Source organism: Chelon labrosus (genome assembly GCF_963514085.1).
Source record: "Chelon labrosus genome assembly, chromosome: 11".
In the NCBI taxonomy this organism is placed as follows: domain Eukaryota; kingdom Metazoa; phylum Chordata; class Actinopteri; order Mugiliformes; family Mugilidae; genus Chelon; species Chelon labrosus.
In genome coordinates this window covers 9,898,599-9,911,691 of record NC_140344.1, presented here as the reverse complement: position 1 = coordinate 9,911,691, position 13,093 = coordinate 9,898,599, and the positions used below count along the sequence as shown (strand labels likewise).

The 13,093-nt window shown below is 40.9% G+C and overlaps 1 protein-coding gene across 2 annotated transcripts in view; it reads left to right on the top strand.

The window, feature by feature from the left end:
• The first annotated feature begins 681 nt into the window (after positions 1–681).
• The window catches only part of srpk2 (SRSF protein kinase 2), a 62,993-nt gene continuing 50,581 nt past the window's right edge, over positions 682–13,093 (top strand). For both annotated transcript variants that reach the window (XR_014699346.1, XM_084556014.1), the window contains exons 1-2: positions 682–772; positions 1,017–1,083. Coding sequence is in view for 1 of the 2 variants with exons in the window: in XM_084556014.1 (XP_084412140.1) it covers positions 757–772; positions 1,017–1,083 (83 nt within the window). In the remaining variant the exon portion in view is untranslated. The remainder of the gene's footprint in view (positions 773–1,016; positions 1,084–13,093) is intronic.

Below are 13,093 nucleotides of genomic sequence, written 5' to 3'. Positions count from 1 at the left end.
TGCAACTGTGCACAACAAGACAACACATTCTATTTATAATATGTTTTTGAAGACAGATACACTAAATTTGGGCTAATTTAGTTTTATGGTTGTGCTATTGTACCAACTATACACATTTTAAAACTGTAGATATTTATTTTTTCTGCATTAATAAATTTTGTGTAGGGCTAACCTTAAAATAAATGGTGTTATACACACTCACTTGCCAGTTCATTAGGTACGCTAGTGATAGGCTAATGAATGCATTCTAGTGTAACAGTCCTGCTATTCAGCTTTTGTTTCACATAACTGAGAGAGCTGTTGATTCCACTGTATTTTCATGATTCTGTTGTTTTGACAATCACAGTTTTTTGCCATTGGGTTAAGCGAAATAACAAAAATACTTCAGTGCTAAATTCTATACTACAGGACGACAAACTACATCCTCCAAATAATCATAAAGTTGAATTACTGCCTTTCTTGCGCTGTTTCAACATAAACTGTTAAAGTTTAGAGCAGGACTGTTATATTAGAATAATTTCCACTGGTGTACCTAATGTTTTGGCAAGTGAGTGTATACTGACGTAGACGTGTGAATTGTGTAGTGTCGCAGATACACACAGGTCTGCACGCGACTCCCGCCACAAACGGCAGAGGGAGCGCGTGTCATCCATAGGTAGAGAGGTTAGTGTGTGAGGGAGAGAGAGAGAGAGAGGGAGAGAGGATCCGGCTGCTGCCTCCGTGCTGCCCGCTCCTGCTGAGGGAAGAGGAGGAAACATGAGCTCCAGGAAAGGTGCGTATCCCTCAGCCTCAAACTTGGCTATGCTAACCTCCTTCTGGTTGTTTTTAATATAAAAGGTGGCGGAAGTCACGGGCGTGCATATCCTAACACGACATGCTAAGCAGCGCTACGTGACCCGTGCCAACCAGCTTTAGAGACTGATGTGTTTGTTCTCTCTCTCCCCGTCCCTCCTACACCCTTCCCCGGGCTCCGACGTCGTCGGTACCCGTTAATGAACGCAACCTCCGACCGGCAGTGATGGCCATCCAGGCCAGGAAGAGGAGGCCGAAGGGGAAGAAGGATAAAGCGGGTCAACATCGGAGGTAAGCGGGGCGGCGGCGGCGGCGACCGGGGGCTTAGTGAGTGCGTAAAGAGTGAACGTGAAGTGTTTGTTTGCCGGGGTTGGGTTTGTTGACAGCGGGTCCGTCTCTGTGTGTGGCCGGCGCTGCTACCGGTGCGTCGGCGGTGTAAACTGTGTGCACATATGGCACAAGGCGTGTGTTTTCCTCCACGGACAGGCTCATGTGGAGTGTGTGAAGTTGCCATTTACGTTAGGGGGCTCAGGCTGGCTATCTGGTCCCTGACGGTCCACACCTGACTCCAGCTACATTTCCAGCCACCTCTGCTCCAGGTTTGTGCCTTACTCTTCCTCCATAAGTCTCCAGTACTGATGACCTTTTGATTGATTTTTGGACTGGCTTCGGAGGGAGCTTTGACATGATGTGGTCCCCTTTGCAGTAGGCTACTGATGGCAGCACCAGACGGGTAGAGGAGTAAAACGCCTCCTACATAACATAGCCTGTTCGGGAATCTCTCACATGGTATTATGTAACTTTTCTTGGATCTGTCAGAGCATTGTTTCTTGGTTAATTTCTTAGTGTTTTGTCAGGCAGCTTTAGAGGATACATGGTATTTCAACGTGATTTCCCCGGCGTGAGCGTCTGCAGCCGGCTGGCGTGCAGGCGGCGCAGTGGCTCTGTTAAGTGCATGCGAATTGGAGTGCAGAGAGTGAGGGTCTTTCTTCATGGCACGATGCTATTGGAGCGACGTCAGCGGCCGTCGGAGAAGGCATCAATTAGGTGATACCGATGAAGCGGCCACCCCAGGGTGCTGCAGGAATGTGCTGGAATTCCCAAATACCTGCACACCTGCAGTACAGCCACCAGAAAAAAATTACCATTATCCATTAAAACGTGTCCTGTGTGTTCACCTGTTTCATTTTTTATTGAGAAGCAACTAACAAATGACTCAAATGGTAGCACTGTAACTGATGTGGGCTTACCTTGTGCCTGGTGTTTATACACCGACCAGTCATTATGACCACTGACAGGAGAAGTGAATAACATTGACCATCTTGTGACAATGCAATGTTTTGCTGGAAAACGTTTGGTCCTGGCATTTGTGTGGGTGCTATTTAGACATGCAACACACCTAGACCAGACCAGGTACTCCCACCCCATAGCAATGACACTCCTTGATGGCAGCAGCCATCCCCAGCAGGATGTAGCCTGACACAGACACACACACAATAACGGTCTAGGAACAACTAAAAAAACATGAAGTACAGCACAAGGTGTTGACCTGGCCTCCAAATTCACTAGATGGCAAACTGATCAAGTATCTGTGGGATTCCAGACACCACAGGACACCCTCGGAAGGCCCATGTCCATTCTCTGATGAGTCACAACTTCTTTGGAGGCACAAGGGAGACCTACACAATATTAGGAAGGTAGTCATAATGTTATACCTGATTGTTGTGTTGTGCATACTTGTGTTTAATAGTATGAGGGATTAAGCAGGCCAGAAAACTGTTATAATTATTGATGGGTCCGCTGGTTATTTTTCTTGGATTAATGCATTAATTAGTTGGTCAATACAAACCTTTTCCTTACAGCCCAAGGTGTTTTCCTAAAATGTTTTCCTTCTGATGAAGAGATGAAACATATACTCTCTACAAGTATGAATATTCTTGCTTTGCTTTCACATCACAGATAGTGCAACCATGAAATGTTGGCATTTTTGCTTCATAAAGAACTGAATTTGTGGTTGATTGTCTCATAAATGAATCAGCACAAAAAAATCTACAAAACAGAGAGTGTACAGTTTACAAAAATATTTTGAGTATTTCTCTGCTGGAATTTCTGTCTGTTGACGAGCACACTGTATATGCTGGTATCTGACAAATTAATATTGTATGATTTATCAGTTAGATTCCAATTGTAAAAAGCCCAAGAATCATTTATTTCATATAGTAATAATTAATTGATCCAAAAATTGATAGAGGTGAATTTTACATTGACACAGTTTATTAATTAGATTGCAGAACACAGGTTTGGAAACATACATAGGAGATTGATGAGGATGTTTCTTCAGCCAGTGGAGCCACACTGTTGTTGGGAAATGGACTGTCAGGGGGTGACACAACACATGGAAGACCTTCTAAGTGATATATTGTATATACTCTACATACAGTACATACAAGACTTCTGAATGTATTATACAGTTGGATTCCTGAGGACTTGTAGTGCATCTTCTTTGTCTTTGTCACCGTCTCCATCTCATGAGCTCTTTCTGTCACATAGTGACTATTAAACAGTTCAGACATCCATACATTCATCCATCCAACCGTTTAGCCACCCCGGTTTTGAGATTCTTATCCAGGTCAGGGTCTCAGCATCAATAGGGCAAGCAGGAAACGCCCGCTCAAGCACATTCACTCTCTCTTGTCTGTCTCTCTTTCACAGTTAGCTTTCATCACTCACACGCACACTTACTTTTAAATAGAGAGTTCATTCTTAGCGTTTATCCACTTTGATCCAGACTCATTCCTTGTCTTTGTCACAGGGCTTCATGCAGCTGAGATGGGCTTTGTGTTCAGAAACCACAGCAAACACTTGTGCACGCCGACACACACACTCTCACACACATTTCCACCACTAACATACTAACATACTGGGAACATAATGCTATTGTACTGATAGCATTATGTACCCAGGTGTTTAGATTGTTCTTGGTTTGAGTGAGTGCGTGTTCACTTGAGTTTAAAGTGCCTTCTGATTTAAGCGGATAGAACTTCCCATGTCTGAAGTCACACAAAGATGAGGACATCTATCTATAAATGCACTGTTCTCAGCTATAAGAAGTGTCTGTTTGTCCATACCCCCAGACTGAGTGACATCCAACATGACCTCACATGACCTGACTGGTCAACACTCATTAACAAACATGGATAGCAGAGATTTAAATATAGCTTCGAAGAACAGATCAATGAGCCTCACTGAGGACCTTATTAGGAGTATATGGGGCTGTTTCTGTGTGCTTGATGTGGAGATGATGTAAATGTATTTCCACTGTCTTGATGTCAGTATCATTCAGCAAAGGTAAGAATTTAGAGGCCCATTCATGTTGGTGTTTCTTGATTAGGACTCTTTACTCAAGATAATATTTGGCTGAGTCATACCAGGGCCTCTGTGGTTACCAGTGAAGGCATAAGGGAGCTAGTATACTTCATCAAATGGTGACATAATTATATGTGGGGCCCTTTTTAACTGCACTGTACACCGCTTTTATCATTTAAAGATATATGAGATGTATTCATACAGTTTTTGTTGTCGGCTTCCTAATTGTCAGTCATCTGTTGCTCAGAATGGACCATTTTTCTCTGCACCTTCCACACCTCAGTTATTGTTTTTCACAGTGTAGTGCAAAAGCTTGTTTTTGCTGTGGTTTCTGTCGGACAGTTTGAATTCCTGCAGGTATTTATGTCTTTTTGCTTTTTGGTCGGCCATGCTTGCAAGCTCACAAGCTCCAGCTCGTAGTGTTTCCAGAGAATGAGTATAATTTGCAGTGGTGCATCTTAGCCTTGCTAAGTGTCCTTAGTTAAGACGCTGAACCTGAAGTTTCTCCGGAGGCAGACAAGCACCTTGCATGGCAGTTCTGACCCCACAGATGTGTGAGTGTCTGAATGAAAAACACTGTAAAGTGCTTTGAATACCATTAAGGTTGAAAGTTGCTATATAAGTGCATGCCATAAATATTAAAAGACTAAATCTTAGCCTGTATAAAACCAAGTGGCCACTGTAGAACTTCAGGTTAAAATGCACAACTTTACAGCAGAAAAAACATGTTTACAGCCTGGTACAAAGTTTTTGTTTGTCTCTGTAGAGATTTTACCGATCATGACAACTTTACAGGGGTGAATTTTTGTATAACTCACATGTTTTCTTTCAGTTATGCAGCTGGCTGCATCGGCTCCATCTCTTTGCTGCGTTCACACTAGTGCTGAAAGAGCAATAAGCTACGGTTCATTTTCAGTGGAAACTAGTGAAATGAAGTGGCAAGTTGATGCCGAAGACTTGTGACATGCGACATATCAAAGTTCCTCTTAGTGCGAACGTGGCATTGAGAGGAGTCAGGCAATGCCAAAATAGACACTGCCAGAGCCATGTCTTGGAGGGTGTGTCCACCATTACTTACAGGCCTATTTCGCTGTTGATGGTCAAACACTGGCAAAACTAATTACATTGTTATCAGCCCTAGCTGTGCTTTGTGTTTAGTGCACATAACCACATGTTAACTTGCGAACAGGCTAAAACTAAGACATAAACCCAGGTAAATATTACATATAAATATCAACATGGTAGCTCTGCCATTGTGCACATATTAGCATGTTAGCATTTAGCTGAGAGTAGAAATGTATAGTCTTATTTACAAACTGATGAGATGTATAAGGCTTATCCTACAATGAATGTGGATTTTGTAAGCCTTAGCACCACACGCTAGGCTAATGTACATTGAACTCAGTAGTCGTGATTTGATGAGACAATGTATTCATCTGTTTGCTGAAGTGAAGACACAGATGACAGTTTGTTTAAAGATTCTCTTTACTGTCTCTATTAGCTTTGAAAGTCATATTTTTCTTGTTCCACGCAGTAGCTCAGGCACTATTGAACTGAAACTGATGGGAGGAATGTTGCATCACGGCATTGTTGTGGGATTTTCATTTCCATCAACATGTGCCACATTTGTTTCACCCACAGGCGTGATTTGTGATGAGCCACATGGTCAGCGTTTAAGATCATCAGCACAATCGGTGGATCAGTCAAATGTTTTAGTGCAGCTACATGAACTGTTGAGAAGAGCTTGTCTGTGCAGAAGAGAAGCCAATGTGTTGACCTTACAGCTACTAGTCTACACTTCAAAGCCTTCTTCTAGCTTTTATCACTTCTGTTCAATGTGTTGACCACACTGCGTCTTGTACCAGGTTGGACCAGCGAAAAACAGACGTGTTTTGGTTTTATTTAGATTTATATGCTGACATAACACATTATTGACTGTGGATGTGTGAAGATAAAGATGCTGACCGACTGTGGGTGGTGTGGTGGGACATGCTTTCGTATGAGTGGCAGCCCAAAAGAAAGTTCACACCAAGTTCACTCTACATTTTATTGTCCAACTTTTGAAGTTCAGGTTATCGCCTTCACAGAGTCATATTTTATCAACAAATTCATCTTTGTTTTGGTTTCTGCCGTTCTGATCTGGTTATTGATTCTGTATGTGTGAATGAGTCAGTCTCTGTATATTTGTGCTTGTGTGTGTGAGAAAGAGTTGAGACTGCAGTCGAGGTGTTAAAAGCTTGCTGGTATTGACTATTCAGTAAAGTCACTGTTACTCACACATGGCCAAACAAGAGATCAGAATCATGGGAGTTGTCGTGTACGGTCCAGCAGGCTGTGCACTTTAAAAAGGCCGTCATATCTGCAGGATCTCTTATCTCTAATACCAATCAGTGACTACACTCAGTTAGAGCTAGATTATTTATTTATTGACAATCAAATCAAATGAGCTTTTCCTGTAGCCGGAATTGCTTTTTTTTTTTTTTTTTTTTCATCCACGCTCCAAGTTATTTAATTTACTGTCACATAAGACAAAAAAATTGAAAAATGCAGACAATCTTTATTAGTAAGAAGCTGGAGCAATTTATTCTTTGGCATGTTTGCTAAGAAAAAGTTACGTATTTTTAAAAATCAGAATAGCGGACAATCAATTTACCGCCAATCCACTGATGAAATTGTCAACTTATTTTGTAACTGTACCTGCTCGCTCAGCATCTGTCAGTTCCATTGACCTTGTAAAATGTTTTGATCTTTGCATTTTGTACTTACAACAAACTAAAGAGAGAGCTTTGTGGAAAACAATGATAGAAACAAAGTGATACAAGTGCATATTATTTTTTGTATCATCCATCATGTATGCCTTTAAAGTCAGTTGACCAATGGAAATATTTTGATATCGTTGCCAAACTGTGCAGTTCTGTGTTCTTGTGTGTTTTGAAATTTGCAGTAAAAATGTTGCTCTTTTCTCTCACACTTTTTGTTCAGTCATGGGTCACGTGTACCCCTACATATTTATTTTTTCTCACTTCGTCATCTCTGCCTTTATTCAATTCGGACTGTCACTTAAACTAAATGGACCATTAAGCACTTTGTTGTGGATGTTGCCATAGAAACTCTGGCTGTATGACCAATAATATGAGAGTAAGTCCTTGTCCACATTACTGGAAACAACGATTTTGAGTGTTGGAGAAAAGTCTGAACAGTTGTGTCAAATTAAAGTCTTCTGTACTATGGCTTTTTATTGGCCTTTGGCCTTTTGGTGGTTATTCATCAGTGCACATCCCTCCTCTAGGGTAAGTGGATGCTTATAGTCTTGCCATGGTTTGAGATCAAAGATAGTAAATGTTTAAGCTTTTCATTTTAGAGGATGACAGGCTATTGCAAGTTCCAGTGGCTAAGGCTCAGTGTGAATTGCCTCTTTCATTAAACAGATCTGGATTAGCATACCAAGACATACTGGAGTTGTGAGTGTGAAATGCACATAAACTGACACCAGTATAATAGCATTCATTAGTCATAACTTTTCAAGACAGGGTGCTAGCGAGTCTAAATGCTAATATTCTTTTTGGAATATATATCTGTCAGAGCGGTGCCTGTAGTGGCACAGCAGTCCCTTCTGCATAAAATGTGCCCATTCTAACCTGACTTATGTCCACTCACACTCCACTGTAGTGTAAACTGAACTGGCTTTCATGTGATGCTTTGATTAGCCTGTAGTCTTGGACTGAATATGGGAGCGTGCAGCCGGCTGGAAACCTGTACAGTGTGAGACAGACTTTATTCACTGGTATCAGAGAGCAAGATAAAGATGGAGTCTGTGGCTTGTTGAGATTTTGACTAGATGACTGTGTATTTAGTGTTGCCAACATACAGATGTGTATAAAAATAACTATAAAACATATATTTATTTATTTATATATTTATTCAATTCCTTTATTAAGTAGTGAGACTGAAGATAGATGACAGGAAATGAGTGGAAGAGACTGATGCAACAAATATCTCTCCATTGTTCATTGTTCTGTTCATTGTCAGTGTTTTCACCAGTGCTTACCTTATTCTGACATTATAGTCCCTCTGCTATTTGCTCAGAAATGAAGTCCTCCGAATATGGTAATAGAAGTTTTGTTCAATATTTAAAACACATATTTGTTGTGTGTGAGATATTAGAGCCATATCATCCAGAAATTTTGTATATGGTATATTATTTTAGCATTACTTGGAATCAGTGACTGCAGTTAAGTCTTCAGTAGATGTCTCTTCCTCTGTCATGCTCTCTCAGGCCTTCACTGCAGTCACCTTCAGGTTTGGCTTGTTGTGGGGTTTAATTAGATCTTCGTCCAGTAGACTGCAGCTCAGTCAGATTGAAATCAGGTGGTTGGCTTGGCTGGTCAAAAGTATTCCCCCTAATCATCTTCAAAATCCATTTGGTTGCACTGTCTGTATGTCAAGGACTGTAGAGCTGCTAAGTGATGTAATATCAGCCAGTGAGTGGTGACGCATTTGTCTGAATCCTGTTTACCTCTGCATTCATCCTGTTTGTGAAGGTTCTCAGTCATCCAATTCATTTTTGGATATTCATCCTGTTGCTTCCGTCAGCTGTGATATCATCAATATGTGCCAGTTCCATTGGCAGTAATATCCAAGCCGTAACAGACCAGCAACATGTCTGACAGAGGGGGATATGCTTTGGGTTACAAGTCCTTCATTTATTTCTACACAGTTTCCTTTTTAGTTCCACAACTCTATGGGTCCTTTTTGTAGATTTAAAAAAAAAAATACAACATGGCTTTTTACCAAGAGTCTGCATCCACAATTGAATCTTCTGACATCATTTCCATGAAGTCTTCTCTTAGATAATTGACAAAGCATTCTTGACTGTGTGGCCATTTTTCTGCTCATCCTCGAGACTGTTTGTGTGAACCTTGTACTTGCAATAAACTCGGCAGTTTATTTAGGTTCCATCTTCAACTGTTGGAGTCGGTGTCAAACAACATTTGAGTGGGGTCCATTTTCTAACTCTCAGCAAGAAAAGGAGTATTTTTCAAAATGTTGAAATATTGCTTTAAGAGGATCTCTGGATTTGGTATCCAGATATCTATCACTTATTTTTTGGTCACGTAAGTTCAGCTTATTGCTGGGATAAACTATTGATTTCCAAGTGATAAGCAAATGGTCTCTAGACGGACTCTCTTGTTAAGGAAGTGCATTGCTTCTCAGGGGAAGGCGGAAGAAACAGGGATGGTCTTAGAGTTGGCAGATATCTGACGGATGCATAGTGGATTGATTGAACTAGCATGTAACGTATTGTATAGATGTGAGGAAGAGCTCAGCGGGTCGATGTTTGGCATACAGATTTGTACAGCTCTCCAATAATACTCCCTTCATCGATATTGCAGCCTGCCTGGATGAAGCTGATGGCAGGCGCTGTGAGCTGAGCATGTGAGCTGCATGTAGAAAGAAAGGGAGACGAAAAGGGGGAGAGAAAAACAGTGAGAAGCATGCTGAAAGCTAGAGAGGTGGAGCAAAAGATAAAGAGACAGAAGAAGAGGGAGGGAGGCGGACTGAGAGGGTGAAGAGGAGAGTCTGCTGTGTGTGAGCATGTGTCTGGCCAACCAGTAGCAACAGGAAAGCCCAGGATGGAGAGAGTGAGTAAGGAGAGTAGAGAGGGGGAATTAGAGGATGCCACGGGGCAGCTGCAGACAGGAAATGAGGGTTAGCTAAAACTGCTGTGTTGGACACATGGGGGAAAGCACACAGGGTGCATGTATCTGAATGTAGAAGCAGAATGGAAACCCAGTAAGCTCATTTACATACAAACAGCTGTACATGTTTGCTTTAGGTTATTGTATTTATCCAGAGTCTGAGCCTTCTGAGACGCTGAAATGTAAAATTACTAGTTAAACGTGAAGGACAACCATTTATACCATTTCTTTTAAGCACGTGGCAGAGAGCAGGGTTACATATGTGTTTTATGAGTTCATTGTCGAGGCCACGAGGGAGCCGTCCACACCCACTGCCTGTCATTCACGGCTTGTGAGGTGAAATTAATTTCAATTCAGCCTGCAGCGCTAAATTTTACAGTGACAGTGGAGCAGAAGTAATCCCCAAGTAATCCATCAGGGCTCATGTGGATCTGAGCTGTCCAGAAACTTGAAAGAAATATAGATCTCAAAAACCTGTGTGAGTACATTTATTTTAACCTGAATTAACTGTACTATTAGGCGGAGCTTCACTACAAGCAGTAAACACAACATTTCCACATTCTTATCTCGTGGACATAACTTGTTCCAAACGGTAATCTGCAGAAAAACTGAAATTTGTGTGCATGCTTGACATTTAAGTGTATTTCTGATGTTAGTCTTTACCCCATAAACTCCCAGAATATAAACAGAAGTGAAATATACATATGTGGAGTTTTACTGTCAAAGAAATCTGCTCTGTCACCTTCAGATTATTCATTACTGAACTGTAATATGATATCAGCTGTTTCCTCTGTGCTGTCTGAGGCTGAATGATTTTCTGGCCACAGTGTCGATGTTATTGCTGGCTGACAGATTAATTGAATACAGAAGTAGGCCACTCCAGTAAGCATTAGAGCACGAACTCCTGCAGAGAAGCTCCCATTTTACACTCACCTGTTCAACACCTATTAGTTAGTGAGTCGTGCTCAGTGTTGCCAGATACAGTACATACATTTTCAAGCCCAAATTCAGTAAATAAAAAAAAATATTAGACTGATGTTTTATTTAGTAATTTAACATCCCAGTTTGCCTACACTAGTGTAGCATATTATAAAAAGAAGTGCAGTTCAAGCATAGAAATCGTTCAGCAACAAACTGCAGCAGCCAACTACCACATCTGGCTGTGACAAAGACGTTTGATGAAGTCACGTAATCCACTGTTAGATGGCAGATGGAGCGCTTCTCTACACACAGTGCGCTCAAGCTAAAGTAATTATAAAAAACAACAAAATGATTCCATACCAGCCCAAATTTTATTCATCCACCCAGCTCTATTTTTTACCCTCAAAATAAAATTCAAAATCCTGTGTGAAATCATCCGATCTGGCAACACGGGGTGTGCTGCGTTTGTTGCCCTTAGACTTTGCACATAATATGGATGAAGTCTTGTAGTTGATATTTTTAGAAATTGTAAGACCAGTTCTGTTATCATTACATGAACTGATTCCTTTCTAGTCGCTTGCTTCAGGGGCATGCAAGTTGAATTTTCCTGTTGAATTTTCACTCCCCTTTACAAAGTGTTTTCTGACTGAGACGGTTTGAGCTTGTTAAAGACTTTTCCCAGAACAATTGTCAGGGAAAGCAAGATCCGAGCAAACCTACTGAGTCGATCGTGCTGAATGAAGAAACAGAACGCGAGTGAATTAAAAAGCGGGATTCCCATGTTACAGTGTGTGTGGGCAAAATAGGATTTGTTCAACGAGGAACAAGAACCAAGGATTTGTTTCTTTCACGTAATGCCTTGTGAAGTGTAGTCCAGTGCAGCAGTTGCAGGCCAGTGGGTCATCACGGATGGAGGAAGGGAAGACATTAATAGGGCATGTAATTCTGTGAGGGCAGGAGCTTATCGCAGTCAGGGAGGTTTCTCAGACAGCACGGAGTCACCCTCCACTGCCACCTTCTGGATAACTGTAAAGAAGCTGCTGATGTTCTGTTCAGTATTTAAATTATTTCTAGTTTTTCTACACCCTTTTCTCTTGTTAGATCCTTTCTCATACCTATTTTCTGCTAATAGTCACACTGTTGTTTTGAGACATAAGATAAGTGAGACTGTTGTTGAGAACAGAGAACCTGAGGTGGTGCTGGCAGCTTTATTTCCTCTTTTCTTGACACAAAGTGCTGCCTTTTGGGTGTTTCTCCTCTTGAAAGTGTTATGTAACTTTATTGAAATGCAATGCCTGCATGCACTCTGATGCCCCTCAATGCACAGGTCTTTATTTTTTTTTAGATTTCTCTGAGATATGCATTTACCTAACAGTTCACAGATTTATATCTGTTTAAAATTTTAATATATTTTTTAAAATGCATATTGATGTTGCAACTCACCCTACAGTCTTGAGTATGTATAATTGTCTTGTTCTTATGACTTTGTGTAATTTTATCTTGTTATTATTACATCTGATATTGCTACAGGGGTAGAAACGGAAAATGTAACTGCAGTGAATGAATTTTGCAGCTCAGATGATGTAAATGAGATGAAATGGCATTTTTTCCAGCATTGAGTAATGTCTGCAGATCTCCTTGTTAGTTTGCATATGGGCCAGACCACCTCCAGAAAGTAGACAGGGCAGCTTGTATGTAGTCTGAGATTTAAAACCCAGGGCGAATCTGGTCAAGTCTCTAATTTCTGGTTCTTTATTACAGGGTAACATAGTTACAACTGCAGACATCTCAGATGTGCGTGTGAACATCATTTGTCAACATTTCTGTACTTTGGTCTTGGTTTAGCAGATAGACAATAAAAGGACAAAGTTTAAATACATTTTAGAGAGTATTGTCAAATTGTACCAGTAAGGGGACATATTCATTTTTGAGTATCATATCCCTAGTAGAAAATACACTCTTGAATGTCACTGTCTCACATAATTTTTGCACATTCTTGTCGACGTTGTCTGTGTCTGGTCGCACCCTGTGCAACTCTACACCATGTGATGCTGAAGTTCTCTTAAAAATCGCCACGAAAGAAATATCAACCACTAATATGAGTTTATGTTTTTGGTACTAGAATAATAAAATCACTGACTTTTCCAGTGAAGACGATGGCGCCAATAAGATTTTTTCTGATGAGATCGGCAGAGTAACATGCATGATTTAGGATTTTTTGACAGGGTTGTTTGGTCAGTCTGCTTTCTGCAATAAAAGGAATTGAAGTGAGATGACTAGACCATGAATTTATAAAGTGCTGAACTGTATTTTGT